Raw genomic sequence first — 21,305 nt, 5'->3', positions numbered from 1 at the left:
CTGTACTCATTAATTAACTCACAGGTAGTGGGTGTTCAGTGAGTATTTGTTGAATGAATAAGTAAATGAGTGGTAAATTGAATGATCTGGTTCTATTGATCTGCAGGTTACATCAGACTTTATTTAGTAAACTTCTGAAATATATAGCCATTTACTCTTGGCTAAATAATGCTAAAAATAATTTGTGTAGAAATTATAAATTCTCGTGATGACCACACTAAAAGTAATACGCGACATTTGCATCTCCATTTTGAAAACAATTTTCATTCCTTACCTCATGATAGCTGGAATTGAGATGGCAAGAATATCAGTCTTTAAAGCTTAAAGACTGATAAGTATTTATTTTTATCATTTCTTACGTAACTACTGACCACTTTTATATACAAAAGTTGAACTTTGTTTCACGTACAAGAACAGTACCGACAGTGTCTAAAATTTTCCACTCATTGATGTCACAAGAGATATTATATATCTTTGTAACATGGTGAATTCCTTGATAGGTTCATGGGCCGAATGATAATAACTCAGCAAATGGAAGAAATTGTAAGGTAAGAACAAATCTGCGTGTTCTGTTACTTTTAAATGACACCTGTTTGGCAGGGGGAACAAAATCATGTTAAAGGGAAATTGGGTAATAAATAGCATATCATGGAAAAAGGTTAATTTTTTTTAATTTAGCATTTCATCTATGTAGCAACAGCAAGTAAAAATGAAACAAATCCAACGAAAATGATTTAGTAGGATTACTTGTTAAAGTTTTATTCATTTTTCTAGAAATATTAGGTAGTAACATCAAATGAAACATCATTTTTATCCAGATCCTTATGTATTTAAACCCACAACCCTAAAGTTCTAAAAAAAAAAAACCAGTGTATAACAAATATAAATGATATGATCTTCACTTCAAAACCGTTCAGTATATTTAGTGGCTAACAGGAACCTCTCATCCTCCTGGCTGTTTTGTTGTTTTATTTTCCCTCAATATTTTTTTTTATTCAGGGTTAATTCCTGACTGCTGAATGAAAGATTTGCATCATTTCAAAGATTTGCTGATAGTATGAGATTGCATTGTTACTTATGACCTCAAGGCCTTCTTTAGAATCAATCTGGGTATCAGCCCTTGAATTCTAGACAAATTTGGCTTTCTGCTTCTTTTCTGGAGACATGTTAAATTATACTGGCTGCGTGCAATAAAATTCAGAGTTGAGCATTTTTTTAAATGAAATTCCCAAGACAAGCCACCAAAAATGTTGTATACCAGCACACAGGAATGCACTGGATAAACTCTGTAACAAAGTCTCTTGTCTGTAGGACCCTGCTATGTAACTATGACTAGGTTTTTTTTGATTTCTACAGTAAAGTAGTAGAAAACATGGTTACGTAGTCTCAGTTACATTAAGGTAATGTAACTCAGCTCTTAGAATGCTTAAAAAATTGAGCCATGTTCTTTGCTAAAGCAACCTGAGTAAACTGATGAATTATCTTTTAATCTGAAGCTTTCTATTACTATATCCCAATTGCATTTGCCAGCATGAGCTCAGAGCATTTCTATTCATTGTTGGAACAATACCAAGTGAAAGGGAACTATTGTATGGCTCCTGGATAGGTAGTTGCTACGTTGATTTTGGAATCTCCATCGAGTGCTCTCTAAATATAACTGTCTAGTATAGAAACAACACTTGTTAACCATAAGTTAACAAGTGAGTTCCTTCTCACTTCATATCTCCTTTATGGAGAGAAACTCAAAGACCATGAAGACCGGTACTCCAAGAAGTACAAAATGCAAGTAGTCAAGTTGTCCCGAGCAGGCTTGCCTAGACACTAACTCACTGTGTACACTGTGTTGTCATCCAGCTTTTCTTTGTGGAGAACTTATGACCCAAAATACCTGACCGTGCTTGGTTCATTGCATTTTTTTAAAGCGTTTGGGTTTTTAGACATCATCATATTTGGCTCACATTTGAATTACTGTTTGATTTGAATAACTGTATGCATGTTTCGGAAACCCTGGTGGCATAGTGGTTAAGTGCTACAGCTGCTAACCTAAAGGTTGGCAGTTCAAATCCACCAGGTGCTCCTTGGAAACTCTATGGGGCAGTTCTACCCTATAGGGTCACTATGAGTCGGAATCGACTCAACGGCAACGGGTTTGGTTTTGGGTTTTTTATGCATGTTTCAGAAAATCATAAGGAATATCAACAGAATAAAAGGCTTTTTTACTTAGCCATGACAAACTCTTACCTTTTTTTTTTTTTTTAAATCACTAAGAAGATACACTTTCCCTTCTAGTTATTCCTTCTCACTTCATATCTCCTTTATGGAGAGAATCTCAAACAGCATGAAGACCGGTACTCCAAGAAGTACAAAATGCAAGTAGTCAAGTTGTCCCGAGCAGGCTTGCCTAGACACTAACTCACTGTGTACACTGTGTTGTCATCCAGCTTTTCTTTGTGGAGAACTTATGCACAGATCCCACTACATTTTATGTTCATGTTGCATTATCATCCTGTATTTTTCCTTCCAATGCCATTTATTAGTTTTGCTCACAATATTTTAAAATTTCATCTTCTGCTAAAAAACTTTAAATCACCGCCTAATCTCTGATTTTCTTGTATCTTATATTTAGAGATTCTGAAACTGGTGGCTTCGTGTGTTTGTGTACAGACATAATCTTGTTTCTGAGCCACTAATCTTAAAGTGACCAAGATGCTAATGCAGGCATTTGTTGTTACAGAACTAACATGATTGGCCTAGGCAGCTTCCTAGTAGCTGCAGTTTTGGTTTTACATGGAAGCAGTGTTGTAACTCTAGCTTAAGTGCCTTCTACTAAGAGACTACTTGAGAATTGGATTGAATTTTTAATATTTTTTTAATATATTCAGTGCTTTTTTGGTTTTGTTTCTAGACCCCTGGGGCCAGAGAGCCTCTTGCTTCGTGGAGCCAGATTAAAAAACACAAAAGAAATTTTTGGTTTGTACATATTTAAAATTTTCTAATCGCAAGATTCATGTTGATGCTTTATATGAAATATTTTAAAATGTACAGCATTCGTGGCCTTTGATTGAGTAATTTTTCAATAATCAAATATTGCCTGTGATAATTTTCTTCCAAAGATTAAGTGTTTTGTGTTATATTTTTGAGTGACAGACTATCACCTTACCCTTACGTTATCTTTGTGGACATTTGTGTGTGAAACTTAGTTCTAAGAAGATAATTCCGACACTTAGAGTAATGGTGGAGTCCTGGTGGCAACAGGTTGTAGTATGGTGCCTAGGAACCAATTTAACCTGGTATCAGGATTCAGAAAGCCACGTCTGTAATTCCGCTATGATTACCTTTAGATTGGATTGATAAAACTGCTGATTCACTCATTCATCCATGCACTTAGTCAGCAAATTCATATTGAGCTCTTGTGTACCAGATACTGTTGGAAGATGCTGACTGGATCAGAAGGGTGAATAAATAGCACTGTTGTCTTGAGACCTAAATTAATTCAGTGTGCACGGAGTCCACTCTAGTAAAGTGTCAAGTCGATGATGACCTTTATCTCTCAGTTAGCTCCCCCCACTTCAGAAATGGCCCTTCACAGCCTGCCTGGATAATGTTACTCACTGGCCATGGACAGCTTTTGAGGTCTCGGCTCCTCATTCTCTTTTTTCCTATTACCTGTAATTTATCTCATCTCTCTGTGATAGACCCTCCAATAAAGAAATCCATATATCCCATTAAAAAAAGGAAAGTTTAAGTGTTTGGTGAGTTTGTAGAGAAATTGAAATCCTTGTACATTGCTGGTAGGAGTGTAAAATGGTACGGCCACTGTGAAAAAGTTTGTTGTTTCCTCAGTAAGTTAAACAGAATTATCAAATGACCCTGCAGGTCCACTTCTAGGTTTATATCCAAAAGCTTTGTATATATCTCTCAATTATTCAAAGCAAATCAATTGATATAAATATCTCAATCATTCAAACCAAAGTCTAATTCCAAAGTTTTTTATATAAAACTTACCTAATTTCATTTACTCCTGATTACTGTCATTGTTCATCTCAGAGTCATTCACATTGGCACAGATTTTTAAAATAGCACTTTCCTTGTTTTTACTTTATTTACTCAGATTTCCATATTCTCTCTCCAGTGCTTGAAGAGTGAAATCTGTTCTCCAGATTCAGGCATTCAGGGCCCTTCACACCCCGACCCCACTGCACTGTTCCAACCTGTTCCATTTCTGTGTTTGTTAAGACCACTTGCTCCATCTATAATGACCTTCCTTACTGTCATTATCTTTCCAAATCCTTTTCCTCCATCAGTTCCAACTCAGACAATATCTCCCTAATTCAGATGTAACTCAAGTACAGAGCCCCCAAGAACTCCCCAATACAGCAGCTGAGTGACTGGGTTTCCTCAAAATTGGACTTGAAAAGCCTCTTAAAAACTCTCAGACTTAAAGGAAAGCCAAACTGTAACAACATTATGACAGTACATTTTTATAGAAGCTTCCATGTTAGTATGTTTCTTGCTTGTGAAACATGCTAGAGGATTATTTTAAAGGACGGTTTTGTTTTGCAGGTGTTGCTGTATATACCGGAATGGAAACCAAGATGGCCTTAAATTACAAGAGCAAGTCACAGAAACGATCCGCAGTAGAAAAGTAAGGAAACGATCTCACTTTATTTATTTACATATAAATATAATCAAAATATATATATATATATAATCATGGATATGTATATATATTCATATATGTATAAAACGGGGCCAAGTCAACAAAAGATGATATCCCTGAGGATAGAGATAGATTCTTATATTTTTGTATAAAAAACCAGGTACTGTTGAGTCTGTTCTGACTCATGGCAACCCCATGTGTGTCAGAGTAGAACACCCTCCACAGGGTTTTCAATGTCTGATCTTTCGGAAGCAGGTTTTCAGGCCTTACTTTTCAAGCTGTCTCTGGGTGGATTTGAACCGCCAACCTTTTCAGTTAGGTACTTGACCATTTATGCCACACAGGGACTCCTATATTTTTGTATACGTCTATCATTTTACATAGTGTTTGCCATATTAAAGAAAAAAAACGTGTTGCCGTCGAGTTGATTCTGACTCATAGCGACCCTGGTGGTATAGTGGTTAAGTGCTATGGCTGCTAACCAAAAGGTCAGCAGTTTGAATCCACCAGGCGCTCCTTGGAAACTCCATGGGGCAGTTCTCCTCTGTCCTGTAGGGTTGCTATGAGTTTGACATATAGTGGGTACTAAATTTGGACTTTAATAAATTACTTTCACATAAAAACCTGCACACAGATGTTTAGAGCAGTTTTATTCATAATTGCCAAAAATTTGAAGCAACCAAGATGTCCTTCAATAGGGGACTGGATAAACAAAAAAGAGGGAGAACCTCAACAAGATGGACTGACGCTTTGGCTGCAACAGTGGGCTTAAGCATAACAATGATCATGAGGATGGCGCAGGACCAGGCAGTGTTTTGTTCTGTTGTGCATAGGGTCATTATGAATCAGAGTGACTCGATGACATCTAATAACAATGACATTATAAATATGTTTAGGGTTCTAAAGGGAGTTGTGAATGAACACGTGGGAAATTTCAGCAGAAAAGGGGAAGGTATTTAAAAAAAAAAGCGAAATAGAAATTCTGGAGTTGAAAAATCTAGGTGGGCTCAACATCAGACTGAGGAAAGCAGAGAAATTTGTCAGTGAACATGAAGAAAGATCAATAGGAATTATTTAGTCTGAGGAACAGAAAGAAGAAAGACTGAAGCAAAATGGACAGAGCCTCAAAGCCGTTTGAGAAAATATTGAACTAATGTAAGTGTAATTGAAGTCCTCAAAAAAGAGGAGAGAGACAAAGAGGCCTTTATGTTTTGAATGGTGGCCCCTTAAGTATATATGTCGATGTCCTAACCCCATACCTATGAATATCACCATTGGAAAGAGGTTTTCTCTCGTTAAGTTTATGAGGTCATACTAGTATAGGGTGGGTCCTAAACCTGGTCACTTTCCAATGGTATCCTATAAAAAGCAGAAAAGACACAGAGACATACACAGGGGGATGACACCCATCTACAACCAAAAAAACACCAAGGATTGCCAGCAGACATGAGCAACTAGGAGAGAGGCCCATGGAAGGAATCGACGCAGCTTTGATTTGGACTTTAGCCTGCAGAACTGCAAGAAAATAAATTTCTATTCTTTAAAGCTACCCACTGTATATTTTCTTATGGCAGCACTAGGTAGCTGACACAGCAGCAGAAAAAAATATTTGAAAAAAGAATGGCTGTAATTGTTTGAGAAAAAACTTCGGGCTACAACACCAAGATCAGCAAATCGCAAGCAGAAAAAATACAAAGAAAACCACGCCTAAGCACATCCTAGTCAAATTGCTAAAATCCAAAGGAAAAAGCTTGGAAGCAGCCAAAGAAAAAAAACACATCACATACAAGCAGGTAACTACAGGTCATCCCTGACTTATGACATATTTGAATCACGACAAACTGCACTTAAACGTCCATCTTACTGTTAGTAATACATACTACGGACTTTGCAGCACATAATTTGCTGGTATCATTCTCAGATGTTCACTCACAGATGTTCAGTGTTATGATTTATGGCTGAAAACACTGCCATACAGCAGGCTGTGAAAACTTAAAAAAGTATTCCACCTATGTCAGGACCAACTTAGAACGGAGTCATCGGAATGGAACCCCACTGTAAGTTGGGGACTACCTGTATGTGAATGCCTGACTTCTCATCAGAAATAGCAGAGGCCAGAATACAATGAAACAACTTCTGAAAAGTACTAACAGAAAAAATTTCAGCCCAGAATACTATATTCAGCAAAACAGGTGAAATAAAGACATTATCAGAAAAACAAAAACTAAGAGAATTCACTTCCAGACTATCTGCATGATAAGAGATGCTAAAGAAAGACTTCAGAGGGAATAAAACAAACCCAAAAAAACCTAAATCCATCGCCGTTTCCAACTCATAGCGACCATGTAGAACAGAGTAGAGCTGCCCCGTAGGGTTCCCAAGGAGCAGCTGGTGGATTCAAGCTGCCGATCTTTTGGTTAGTGGCTGAGCTCTTAGCTACCATGCCACTAGGGCTCCACAGAGGGAAGGGTCAGAAATGGTAAATATGGGCATAGATATAAAGACTGTGTATGTATTTTTTTCTCCTTAAAATCTTTAAAATATATACGACAGCTAAAAACCTCATTCCAAGCCCTGGTGGCGCAGTGGCTAGGAGCTCAGTGCTGACCAGTGGTCAGCAGTTTGGATCCACCAGCCGCTCCTTGGAAGCCTTATGGGGCAGTTCTTCTCTGTGCTATAAGGTCACTATGAGTCAGAGTGAACTCAGCAACAGGTGTTGGGTTTTTGTTTTTTTTGTCTTGATTCAAACCAAAACGTGTAACAGTGTATTGTGGACTCTAAGACAGATAGGTGCCATATATTTAAGTCTGGAGTCCAAAAGGCAGGTGGAAGTAAATAAGCTATATTACAAAGATCTTACGTGTTATGTGACGTAATAAAATACCATCTCTAAGTAGATTGTGATAAGGTGAAGATGCATATTGTAATCCCTAGAGCTTCCATTAAAAGAAAAGCAAAGATGTATCATAAAAGTTAATAGAGCAATTAAAATTGAACACTAAAAGTATTTGATAAATACAAAAGAAGGCAGGAAGAGAAAAACAAATGAGACAAATAGCAAAATGGTAGCCCTAAATCTAACCAAAAATTACATTAAATGTAAATGCACTGAACACTAAATAAAAGCGAGATTGTTAGACTGGATAAAGAAGCAAGACCCAGCTAACTGGAAGACATGCACTTTAAATACAGCTGCAAATAGGTTGAGATCAAAAGACACCCCATGCTAGTAGTAGTGAGCATAAGAAAGCTAGAGTGGCTGTGTTAGTGTCATATAAAATAAAATTCAAGACTAGAGGTAAAGAGGGACATTTCATAAGAAAAGGGTCAGTATGTCAGGAAGACATAACAGTTATAAATGAGTATACCTAATACACAAAACCCATGCCATCAAGTCGATTCCAATGCATAGTGACCCTTATATAGGGTTTCCAAGGCTATAAATCTTTACAGAAGCTGACTGCCACATCTTTCTCCCAACCTAACACAGAACTTCAAAGTATTTAAAGCAAAATCTGACAGAATTAAAAGGAGAAACAGAAAAATCCATAATCACAGTTAGAAATTTTGTCCCCCTTTTTCAGTAATAGATAGAAATAGTATAAAAATCAGCAGTGATGGTACAGAGCAGCTAAGCAACACTATCCACCACCGTGGCTTAACTGATACACAGCGCTACACGTAACGATGGCAGAATACGTGTTCTATTTATGTGCACATGGAAAGCCCATTAAGACAGACCATATGAGAGGCCATAAAACAAACCCCAATAACAAATAAGCTACAAACTGAGAGGAAATATTTTCACAGATCCTACAAAGGTCTTATATCTAAAAATAGAGAGAACTCTCAAAACTGTGCGGTAGCAGAACACATAATCTAATTAGAAAATCAGCACTAATTTTGACAAAATAAGAGAACTAGGAAAAATAATGATTACGTGGGTGGTTGATATTGAGGAAAAGTAGATAAGAATGTTAGAATATTGATAGTTGTTAAAGGTAGATGTTTATATAGATTTGAATTTTTCATGGTAAAAAGTTTCTATGATTGTATCAAAACTTATATTTTTTAAACTTAAAGTCAAAGACTTGTAATATTAAGTTGAGATTGCAGATGGGACATCAGTGAGACTTGATGCATGATACATATAGAAAATGTGCCAGGGTCATCTTACTGTCTCAGCTCTGGTGGTGGTATTCTTGAACCGTAAGAGATTTTGAAGCCTTTGAATTCTGTTTGAGAAAACTCAGTCTAAAAATATGTATTTATCGAATGTTTCTTATGGATCTATTATCGTGCTGGATTATCTGAGATACAATTCCTCTCCTTTTTGAGTTTTCTATCAAGTTGGAAAGTATAACTAACATGCAATGTGGTATTGGTTTTAAGTTCCAATAAGAGAATGTTGAATACAAACTAACGTGATTAAGCCAGGCTTCAAGGAACGAGGCAGCTTTTGAGTTAAACTTTGAAAAGTAAATAATGTAAGCAAGAGGGACAATGTGTCTGATGAGGGGAACCACATGAGCAAAGACAGAAGGTGGAAATAAACCAGCCATCATGGCAGGATAACAAGAAGACAGGACTCATTTAGTACAAGAAGAGCAGAATTTGGAGTTGGGCAGGTGAAGGTTAGAACTTCAGAATTCCCACTTATTTAGCTCTATGGCCTGGGACCAGTTGTTTAATTCCTTTGAACCAAGTGTTCTTCTCATCTGTAAATATTCAAGCAATGCCTGTCTCCTAGGCTGGTTGGGAGAATTCAACGAGATACCGTAGGTGAAGTGTTCCACACTGTGCCTGGCACACCGTAGCTACACAGAAAACATGAATCCCTTTCTTGTGCCCCTCACTCCTCACCTGCTCCCACTACAGGATAGAGCTTATGTGGGAGGAAAGTGAAATATCAAGTTGTTGCATGGTAAAGGCTCAGTTCCTCAGGGGAAAAAATTCCTCAGGGAATTCCTCAGGGAAAGAAGTCTGAGTTCAGGCATTTTTCCTTCTTTAAAGAGTGTTTACAAAGCATGTGCTCTATATTTTTCCTCAATTCTTGTTGGATGCATGGGCATCATTACACAGTTCTCTTTATTCTGTATGTATTTGAATTTTTAAAATGATAAAAATTTAATTTTATCAAAAATTTAAGTTTTTTAACTTAAAATTGAAGACTTGTAATACTAAGCGTGCCTGGTGAAGAGAAGAGGAATTCTAAAGTCAATTCCTGGCTTGTGTGATCTTGGGAAATTTATAGAATAATTTTGGGGCTTTGGGCTCTGCACTTGGAAAAAAGGTATTATAATCTCTTCCTTACCAAGTTTTTTTGTTGTTGTTTGTTCCCCTTCACAGGGTTTTTATATAAAGATTAGCTAAGCTAATGAATGTGACAAAAGTTTTCTAAAATTTTAACACTACATAAATGTTATTTTTATACACATTTTGGACAGTAACATAACATAAATGTCGTTTTTATACGCATTTTGGGCAATAGCATAACGACAGTTAAAGAGTCAGGCCTGTGAGCTGTATGTGTTGGTTCTTTTATTGCTAGTGAATAGATTCTATTGAATGGTCATTTCTTAAAAACGAAGACTATCCTTTAAGATAGCTACAGTAGTACTTCACATTTTAATATCCTATTTAATATGATGTATTAATTTCTAAGCCAATGAGTAGAGTAACACATAATTGATGTGTTTCATATTCTCTTCTCACTTCAGGTCAATGAATACATTTTTGATAATTTACCTAATAATCCTTATTTCTGAAGCCATCATCAGTACGATCTTAAAATATACATGGCAAGCTGAAGAAAAATGGGATGAACCTTGGTATAACCAAAAAACAGAACATCAGAGAAATAGTAGTAAGGTATTTTGTTTTGTTTTTTTTTTTTTGGCTATACCATAGAGGAACCTGTATTCTTTGGCACAGTTAATGCTTTGGTGATGAATTCTGGTAGGAGGGATCATGGTGATCTTCTAAAACCACTGGTACTGAAGGGTGACAAAATGACATTGCAAATGAAGAGTTGTAACCATCATGTTTGAACTAGTGTTTACGCTTTTGCATTTTAGGGCATCAGCATTTGTGTTCCTATATGGCATGACTCAAATAGTTAGAAGAGGTCACAAAAATTTAAAAGTGTATATTTGCACTCCATTTAATATACGTTATCATAAATGAACTAAAAAGTAAGCTATTTATTTGCAATTATATTTGAATAACTCAGGGAGTCTTACTGTCAGTCTATTGATGGTGTGAAGTAATACTCAAAGTTTTAAACTGTTCAAATATGGGCTACCAAGGAAATTTAACTTCAATTTTGGCAAAGAATTATTCTCCAAATTTCAGTTTAGATTAACATACAAATATTGGGATACAAATTTAGATCGAAGGAGACCACAAAGCAGATAATCACAGGGACACATTTTCAGTATCACTCACAGTTAATGTAGTTTACTTTTCACAAAATCCACATTGAAATGTGGTGTTACTGTGCCACTGAAGTTGGCTATTCCTGTGTAATTCCTATGGAAGAGATTTAATTGCTAGCAGTTCTAGCCTAGCAATTATTTTATAATTTTTTAAAATTCAGCCAGTTTTTAATTCTCTGTGATTTTGAAGGGTACCCACGACTCGATGGCACTGGGATTTTTTTTTTTTTTTTTGAAGGGTAGGAGTGGGATAATACAGAGCTTTTAAGTATAATTTTGCCAGAGTTATTTTCAGCCACACCAGGCTTTTTACTAGCTTATTTAACAAATAATTTTATCTTCTCTTCCTTTACCTTGATCAAGATTCTACTAAGCAATAAAATAGCCAAAGAAAATGCAGTGTTAAAAAGACAATTCAGTAAATGAATTTCAATTTATTACTACTATTCTAAGAATATAGTTGATAGTCTGTTTACTTAGACATGAAATGTTGTGATAATTTTCTGCAGTAGTGCTGAAGAAATTCTTACGCATTTTCTTGCACCAAACAACCCTTTCTTTTTTCCTAGATTCTGAGATTTATTTCAGACTTCCTTGCTTTTTTGGTACTCTATAATTTCATCATTCCAATTTCACTATACGTGACAGTGGAAATGCAGAAATTTCTTGGATCGTTCTTCATTGGCTGGGATCTTGATCTCCATCACGAAGAATCAGATCAGAAAGCTCTAGTCAATACTTCAGACCTGAATGAAGAACTTGGACAGGTGAAGCTGGTGCTTTTGTTTTTCTCATTTGTTACTTTTATCAAAATACTACCTGTACCTGTACAGAGACTAATAAAACAGAAAATATTACAAGACTTCCAACAAAAAACAGCTCTGCTTTGCTTCACCCCTAATTTTTGTTTCCCATTTTTAAACCTTAAGCTATCTCTTCCTTTGCTAACACTCTGTTTCTGTATAGTGTTGTTTCTTGATTTTGCCATTTCAGACGTTCTCTACTGTGGAATAAAAGATGTAACTCTTATACTACCCCCTCACACACACACGTACACAGACTCACCCAGCCACACACACTTTGCCTCCATATCCCCCCCGTGTTGTTATTTCACAATTTCGAATTTAACAAATATTCATTTGACATTATTAGGACTGTGCTGACATTGTTCACTGGTTCACAGTTGTTGATACATGCCTTGTAATACTGTAATTACATTTCATTTCTTGTATATTTTGTTTTCCCTAGAGTTAGTTGCTCCAGTGTTTCCGTTTACTTAATTTCCATAAAAGAAACTGACAAATACATGAAACTTCTCCCCGTATACTCAAACACATAAAGTAATCTAGGATTTTCTTTCTCTTTTCGTTCCTCCTTCCCTCCCTTTCTTTCTTTCTTTCTGTATGTGACAGCTCTTTTGTAGCCTTTTATCTTTTGAGTCCAATTTGGACTTCTTGTTTCTGGGCCTGCTTCTCAACTGTCACCTTGGACTTCCCTCTGCCCTCACCTTGGAAATTCCTTTGCCCCTTTCCTGTTTGGGATTTCCCGTTTCCTGAATCCCTGTCTTCCCAGCTGTGGCTTATTCTCTCATTTTGCTGGAGCACATCTAATAGCTTCTCAAAAAAGGATGCATGGGAGGAAAATATTTTGAGACTTTGCATGTCTGAAGATCTCTTTATTCTTTTCACATTTGATTGGTAATTTAACTGGGTATTGCATTCCACGCTGGAAATGATTTTTCCTCAGAATTTTGAAGGCGTCGCCCTGTTGTTTTCTAGCTTCCCGTGTTGCTTTTGAGAAATTCACTGCCGTTCTGTTTTTCAGTTCTTTATGTTTCATCTGTTGTTTTTATCTCTGGAAGCTTTTGGGATCTTCTCTTTCTGCAAGACGTCTCAGATTTCATGATGAGATACATTGCTGTGTGTTCTTTTTTTTCTTTCATCGGGCAGTAGGCTCAGTAAGCCTGATAGCACATAGTCTGATAGCACACGTCATCCCTTTGAGTATAGGAGATATTCTCGTTATCCCTTTGGTAACATGTCCGTCTGGGCTTTGTTTTTCTGAAACTTTTACCGCTTGAGTATCAGACCACCTGTCTTGATCCTCTATTCTCTTACTCTAACTTTCAGTTTTCATTTATTTGTTATATTCTTCCTCCTGAGAGAGCTGCTCAATTTTAGCTTTTTAAATTTTTTTAAATATCTGCTGAAATATTTTTAATTTCTAATATTCCAGTATTCTCTGAATAGTCTTTTTTAAATTGCATCTCATTCCTGTCTCTTAAATGTGACCTATTCTCTTCCTTCTCTGAGACCACTGATGGCAGACTCTCCTTTTGCTCCCCATGTTGTGTTTGCTCCCGCCAGAACGCAGCATCCACACTCCTAAAATCACTGCACGACCCAGAGCAAAGATGGGACGGCGGGAGGGATGGGAAAACCGGTCAGTTTGTGAATACATTTTTGAAGGATTAATTTGCTCTCTAAACTTTCACCTGCCTCACAAGAAGAAAAAAAAAAGCCATCACACTATGTGAAATTGCTCAATAAAACCACAGTGCTACAGGGGAAACAGGATGCAACACAGAAACATCGTCAGTAGCACATTTGAAAAATAGGAACCCAGTAACAACAGCATGTCCTACATGGTTAAGAAGTACATAAATACTGCAGTAAATACGGCCCTCTGTCTTGAAGGAGGCCAGAAGTGTGCTGGTGGAGGTGGGCATCGGAAGGGTTGCTGCATGGGTGCTTTTTGCGAAGTAGCGGAACTAGGGTTATCTGAAATAGAAGGAAAACTCTAACACCAGAGGCAGCTGGGTATGGCTTGGGGCTCACACGATGAACTATGGTAGCTGTTTGAGGTTTGTACCTTTCAGGTGTTGCTCCGTGGCTTGGGTACGTTTTCTGCAGTCACCTCATGTTTCCCAGAGACAAAATTTTGCATAACCAAAGCTGAGGTTCACATCATCCCCAAATTGCTCCCTTATGTCAGTCATGTTGGAGTCAATTCATGTTTTGAAAGCCGTGTTCTGGCCGAACTGCCTGTACATTGTTTTAGACCGTGCCTTTCACATAAGAAGTCATCATCCTCCGGTGAACACTAATCCTTGCAGTCAAGTCCTTCCCAGTTTAAAAGTAGCACACTAAAATGCTTATTAAAAAAAAAAAATATTGCTATTGAGTCGAGTCTGAGTGGACCTCACCTTAAGGTAATGGACTAGCAGCCCGGCTGTTTTGGAGGTATTTGTGTTTTCCACTTTAAAAAATACTTTCTTTCCTTTTCAACATCTTTCCACGTTAATAGTTGTTTCTTGCCCTCAGTTTCAGTTTCCTGAAACTGTCTATTTTTGATAGCTTCCCACCTCTGACTTCTCCTGTTTCTCTCATTTCATTTTTCTATTCTAAGCACCGTACCATTTCTCCTGACCCAGATACCCCTTCATATTCTGTTATTATTAACCATCCCTTCCGCCCTTGCTTCAAAGCTAATGAGGACTACTACCTTAAAAATCCTTGCCCAGGAAATAGGAAAGAAGTACTAATATCACATCCTGAGGAAACTCTGGGGGTGAATATGCACCTGAAGATACCCAAACTTCAGAGTGTATGCAGATTTAAAATACCCTGTAGTGTTTTGTCTCTTTGGCATGTTTACTATTCTGTTGTGCTTGGAGTGTCAGAATGCCAGCATCAATATATCCACGCCGGTAGGTGAACTTGAATTCAAGAGACAGAAGACAAGGGTTTGCTGCTGTTGTTCAACATAGCACCACGAACACAAAGGCCTGTTTTGTTTTCTGCTCCTCTAGGTGGAATATGTGTTTACAGATAAAACTGGTACACTGACGGAAAATGAGATGCAGTTTCGGGAGTGTTCAATCAATGGTGTGAAATACCAAGAAATCAACGGCAGACTGGTACCCGAAGGACCAACGCCAGACTCTTCAGAAGGAAACCTCTCTTACCTTGGCAGTCTGTCCCATCTTAACAACTTATCCCATCTTACAACCAGTTCTTCTTTTAGAACAAGTCCTGAATATGAAACTGAACTGGTAAGCAATTTTTAAATTAATGAATAGGGGTTGCACTTCACTGACATCTCTTTTTTTATATAATTGCCTCTGGTAGTTGATGGGTCGTCCAAAAAAAAAAGGTTTAAGTGTCAGTGGGGCAAGAAATATGTATTTGAAATGTACATCCTCTGATTTAGTGCTACAAAATATATTCCTGAGAATGTATGGCCACAGGCCAGTTTAGCTGGTCATTTACTACGTGTCTGCTGTAGTTTTCTAGGTACTTAAATGGTACTGCATTAGGGAAAGCCCTTACTGCCTTGAAGTGAAGAAGACGTCGCTAAGAAATAGAGCTTAAATATTTTTAATATTTTTGAGCCCTTACTTGTTTCACAGAAGAAAGTTTCCCGTTACTTCCAATTTGGTTCTGCCTCCTAAAGAAGAAGCTCTTATGTTGAAGGGTCATAAGCAGATATGAGTTTACTTTTGAGAGTCTAAGCTAACCAGCTATTACTCAGGCAATTGCAGGTTGTAGCATTCCAGAACTTGCATGACAAAATTATTCATTGTATCTACTGGCTTTTTTTAAATAATTGTTTCTGGTTTCCTAAAGGGTATTTTTATCATGAGTTAATGATGTTCCTACAGATTAAAGAACATGGTCTCTTCTTTAAAGCAGTCAGCCTCTGTCACACCGTACAGATTAGCAATGTTCAGACTGATGGCATCGGTGATGGGCCCTGGCAGTCCAACCTCACACCCTCCCACCTGGAATACTATGCATCCTCTCCAGACGAAAAAGCCCTAGTGGAGGCTGCTGCAAGGTAGCGTAGTCTAATTTCCCAAATCTTCTGAAAAACGCTTTTCTAAATGGAGCCTTAAAATATTAAAGAATTATCATTTTAAACTGTCAGACACAAGTTCATCATTTTAAATTGTCTAATTCATAAACACATAACAGTAGAAGTGCGTAATTCATAAACACATAACAGTAGAAGTGCGTTTTGAATTAAATTTTAAATGTAGAATTGAACGGTGTTGTTACTTTTGTGATCAAGCTGGCGTTGAGTCATACCTGGAAGAGATCTCTCAAGATCTGGTTACAGTGAAATCTAATATAATTTTGTAAGAAATGCTGTATGCAGCAGTCTTTGAAATTTTTTATTAAAAACGTGAATAGTAATTGTTCTGGGCCTACTGCGATCCTTCAAGTTCTTAAAAGTAATTATAAAAATTATGAAAGTAATAATGAAGCATCATGAAATATGGAATATCATCCCTTAAATCTTGCGTTTCCTTCTTTTAATCCCTAGGATCGGCATTGTATTTATTGGCAGTTCTGAAGAAACTATGGAAGTTAAAACACTTGGAAAATTGGAACGGTAATTTTTTCCCATATTTTGTGACTTTCTATATATTAAGTGTATAGTATCATGAACAGGGTTCAGTAAACTCTGGCCTGCAGGAAAAATCTGGACCGTGGCCTGTTTTTGTACCATCCAGGAGCTACATAATAGGGTTCCCCCTAAACCCTTCAAAAAAGAGTATGCAACGGAGACCATACGTGTCCTACAAAGTCTAGACTATCTGGCCCTTTACAGAAAAAGTTTACTGACCTTGCTCTTGAATGAAGTCATTATTACATTGTGTCTCATCAAAGTAATGACATTCTGCTGTGAAGCTCTCGTCTGTATTTTAGCTTAATGGCTCTTGAACTTATTTCTGTGTTCTTTTGTACACGCTCTGGGAGTAATGGCTTTCCTGAGTTTCTATTCATTGAATAAAGAAAACTTTCCTTTGATTTCCTGTGATTTTATCTTTCAAACATTAAGGAACAACTCCCTATTTCTGATATTTCCACTGTGTGTTAAATTAGTCTGTGGTCATTATACTCATTCCTGTTACGATTTTGTCAATTTTGATCATATCTCAACTCCACCTGGCTTTTCCAAATTACGCTTTCCCTAACTAAATAGGGCCCATCCTTGGGCTGCTTTCACGTGAGAGGCCCCTCCAGCTCACTTCATCAGCTTATACGTGAACCATTTCAAACATTTACTTTAGATGTTTTTATTCAAGCTGATAATGAAGCCTTATGAAATATGAAATACTTTGTTTTTCTTTGAGATTTCCAGAGCATTCAGTATGTACACACTTGTGCAAAACTCATGTGTAAGACTCTGTGAGCCACATCTCACCCATCTACATCAATTTTTTGACAACTAGAGGGGAGTGTGTTCCCCCACTTGCATGCATTCACACCCTGTCCAGGTCCAGAACCGCTGCTACAATGAGCCTGTGTTACTAATGCGAGTATGTTGTGTTTCTCAGGTGTGTTAGGACAGAAAAAAGGGTGGAGAAGCAGTCACCTTTTTTAATGAGGAAAAACATGGAGCTGGGCCTATCAGGATTCCAATCCTTGCCCTGCGGCTCATAAGCATATTTGACTTTAGGTAAATTACTTAATGTTTCTGAGCTTAACAGTTTTCATTCATAAAATGACATAAGACCTACCTCCATGAGTTCTTATGGGTATTAAATGACATATAAGGTACGTGTCATTTGCTAAGTACTCAATAAATGTCAGTTACTTCTGTTACTATCCGGTGTTATTAATGGCTCATAATCTATCACCTTGAAAATGTAGATGAGATTCATTTCTTGTTCTAAGTTAGCCATTTTATCTTTTATAGGTGTTCTTTCCAAGTGCTCTTTAATATTATTCAAAAGTAAAGTTTTTGTCTTTCTTTCCCTTAGGTACAAACTGCTTCATATTCTGGAATTTGATTCAGATCGTAGAAGAATGAGTGTCATTGTACAGGCACCTTCAGGTAACCAGCCTAAAACTTTGAAGAATTTTTCCTGGTCTAACAAAAAATTTTTTGTGTTTTTTTTTAACCTTAACAGCTTGATAACTAATTTTTCTTTTCAGGTGAGAAGTTTTTATTTGCTAAAGGAGCTGAATCATCAATCCTCCCTAGGTGTATAGGTGGAGAAATAGAAAAAACCAGAATTCATGTAGATGAATTTGCTTTGGTGAGTGCAAACTTCTGATTTTTAAAAACTATAAAAGATATGGTAGAGCTTGGCTTTTATTTTTGCCCTAACAATTTATTAAAAATTGTATAAGTTCTGCGGTCTCGTTATATTATTTGTTGGTTCCACATTTCTTGTGTAAGAATTGACTTTTAACCTGCTAAAATATTAGTTCTCTTTTTGAACCTATTACATTCAGCCCACTTTTGATCACAAGAATCATTCAAAATTACTCTAATTAAAGAAGGGAGCTTATTTTAAAAAATATAGGGGAATCGCATGTGGAGAAACTAGATCCCTGACACTTTGCTCGTGGGATTATAAATGGTGCAACAACTTTGGAAAATAGTTTGGCATTTCCTCAAGAAGTTAAACATAAGAGTTACCATAAAAAAAAAAAAAAATCAAACCAGTGCCGTCGAGTCGATTCCGACTCATAGCTACCCAACAGGACAGGGTAGAACTGCCCCACAGAGTTTCCAAGGAGCGCCTGGCGGAGTCGAACTGCCAACCTTTTGGTTAGCAGCAGTAGCACTTAACCACTATGCCACCAGGGTCCTAAGAGTTACCATATAACCCAGCAATTCCACTCTGAGGAAATTGAAATAGACCCTGAAACAAAAAAACTGACACGTAAACGTCCCTAGTAACGGTATTCCTAATAGCCAAAAAAATGAAAACAATTCAAATGTCCATCAACTGATAAATGGATAAATAAAATGTGACATATCCATATAATGGGATATTATCCAGCCACTGAAGGAATGAAATACTGATAATATGCTAGAACATGGATGAGCCTTAAAAACATTATCTTGTGTGAGAGAAGCCAGGTACCATATTTATATGAAATATCCAAGATTTTTTTTTTTTTATCCAGAATAGGCAAATCCATCGAGGCAGAAACCAGATCTGCAGTTGCCAGGGACGGGGGCAACGTGGAGTGTGGGGGTTCCTTTCAGGGTGTTGAAAATGTTCTAGAATTAGATGGTGGTGATGGTTGCACAACTCTTTTTAATTCACTAAAAACCACTGAATTATATTACTTAAAACACTGAATTTTACCGTGTATGAATTATGTCTCATAAAAACAAAGTGCAGTAATTCACATGAACAGGAAAATTAATCGGCTCTCTTTCGGTCTTAGAGCCTCAGGATCTCTCACTTCTGCATGTCTGTAATTTTCTGCTCCGTACTCTCTGCTGACCTGCCTCCTTTACTTACTCATGACTTCTCTTCCCTTGTTTGTGTCCTGATTGTCTGTGACCTAGTCCTTTCATCACACTAAATATCCATGAGAACAAAAGACATCGTTCTGCCTTACCGCCGTTTTAATATCCAGAACAGTGCCAGAAGATAGTTGACACTCAGTAAATATTTCTTGTAGAAGGAATGAATGATTTCATATTTGAATAACTGACAGCCCATTAAATGTTATTTAAGGGACACAGTTATTTATAGGTGTGGGTCATTTGTACATAAGGGAATGTAAATATTTTTAAAATCCACTAAATAGTGTCATACAGTATTTTAAAACTTACCATTTCCAAGTTCTGACAGTAGAACATTGGCTAGGACTGTCCCATAACTGTGGTTACTAAAGTCATTTTAAAACACCTAAATGAGAATCTGTTATTTCATGTTTGCCAACTCGACGGCACCAAACAACAATCTGAGTCTTATGACAGTCATGTATATTAGAGCTTTTGGGGGGCTGAGTGGCATTTGAAATTATTTTTACTTCTGAAAAGAAGGTAATAAAGTATCATGATCAGTGTTTGGCTGTGAACATCATCTATGCCATTATTTTTGACACAATAATGCAATACCATTACTCAGTAGGTACTACTACCTACCATTGAATAGTACACATCTCACCTCAAAGATGCTGAAATGTGAAAGTGTGTATTTTAGAATTGTGATCTATTAAATGAGAAATTACAAGTTATCAGAGGAGTATATGAGCTACTTCTGAGCATATACCTATTTTTGAAAATATATGTAGCTTATTGAATAAAGATTTATTTGAGCACCTGCTGTATACAAAAATGAATCAGATAGAGTCCCAGATCTCCATCGGCTCACAGTTAGTATGGAAGGAGATGTGTAACCAGAACAAATTATAATTCAATTCTGTAAGAATTTATGTGCAAAGAGGTTAGGGATGAGAAAAAGAGACAAACACATTTATAGAGCACCTGGGCAGGCACAGTGCAAATAAGTTATATCTCATTCATTTCTCATTATTGCCATGTGTGTGAGATGGTGAACAGTATTTCTCTTATGTATGTGGGGAAGCTAAAGTTCAAAGACACCACGTACCTGCCTCCAAATTGCACTACCGATGCAAAGCCAGGATTTGACCAGAGCCATCCATTATATCATGCTGGTTTCCACTGGAGTAATGTGAAGCAATCCAGAATAATGTATGTAAGATGAACAGAGAGTCAGATGTGCTGATACTACAGAATACAGAATATTCCTTGTTATTTACTGTCACTAGATGACAGTATTTCTTCAATAATTTGTAATTGATTTTTGGTAGTGGGGTCATTCATTTCAGTGACTGCCTGATTTTCCGTTAGTTACCCAATTTTTATCCTTCACTTTTTTGTTTTAGAAAGGGCTGAGAACTCTGTGCATAGCCTGTCGACAGTTCACACCTAAAGAATATGAGGCGATAGACCGACGCCTGTTTGAAGCCAGGACTGCATTGCAGCGGCGGGAAGAGAAGTTGGCAGATGTGTTCCAGTTCATAGAGAAAGACCTGATACTACTTGGAGCTACGGCCGTGGAGGACAGGTAAGTATCAGATAAGTAGACAGTGTCATTTTTCTCTCATATTTTCCAGCCAGATGCTTCCTAATATATGATTTCTGTTCTACTTATTAGCATCATGTAACAACAGTATATTTAAATCCAAAATACAGACCTAAAACCTTAATCATTCTCATTCAGTATACACAATTTTTGTTGTAGCCAGATATCTGAAGTAGATACAAGGGAAGAAACCGCCTTTCTACGGTTTGCCTGTAGGCTTAAATTTTTAGAATATTCTTTAGTGTGCCATTTAAGACCTTAGTGATACAGTTTCTGCTTCATTTCCCAGCTTCACCTCCCACCACTGCCCCCTCCACTTTATGCTTCAACAATACCA

At 37.1% G+C, this 21,305-nt stretch overlaps 1 protein-coding gene across 4 annotated transcripts in view; it reads left to right on the top strand.

Moving 5' to 3' along the window:
• Window positions 1-21,305, top strand: part of ATP11B (ATPase phospholipid transporting 11B (putative)) — a 113,395-nt gene that overhangs the window by 46,820 nt on the left and 45,270 nt on the right. For 3 of the 4 annotated variants that reach the window (XM_064279602.1, XM_010592797.3, XM_010592798.3), the window contains 11 exons: window positions 501-548; window positions 2,906-2,970; window positions 4,564-4,645; window positions 10,381-10,531; window positions 11,667-11,864; window positions 14,909-15,151; window positions 15,761-15,936; window positions 16,426-16,494; window positions 17,870-17,943; window positions 18,045-18,148; window positions 20,769-20,950. In XM_064279602.1, the coding sequence (XP_064135672.1) occupies window positions 501-548; window positions 2,906-2,970; window positions 4,564-4,645; window positions 10,381-10,531; window positions 11,667-11,864; window positions 14,909-15,151; window positions 15,761-15,936; window positions 16,426-16,494; window positions 17,870-17,943; window positions 18,045-18,148; window positions 20,769-20,950 (1,392 nt within the window). Of the gene's footprint in view, window positions 1-500; window positions 549-2,289; window positions 2,370-2,905; window positions 2,971-4,563; window positions 4,646-10,380; window positions 10,532-11,666; window positions 11,865-14,908; window positions 15,152-15,760; window positions 15,937-16,425; window positions 16,495-17,869; window positions 17,944-18,044; window positions 18,149-20,768; window positions 20,951-21,305 lie in introns of all 4 variants that reach the window. The other variant, XM_010592800.3, reaches the window with a different exon arrangement.

Source organism: Loxodonta africana, chromosome 1 (assembly GCF_030014295.1).
Source record: "Loxodonta africana isolate mLoxAfr1 chromosome 1, mLoxAfr1.hap2, whole genome shotgun sequence".
Classification (NCBI taxonomy): Eukaryota; Metazoa; Chordata; class Mammalia; order Proboscidea; family Elephantidae; genus Loxodonta; species Loxodonta africana.
This window is presented reverse-complemented; position numbering and strand designations above follow the sequence as displayed.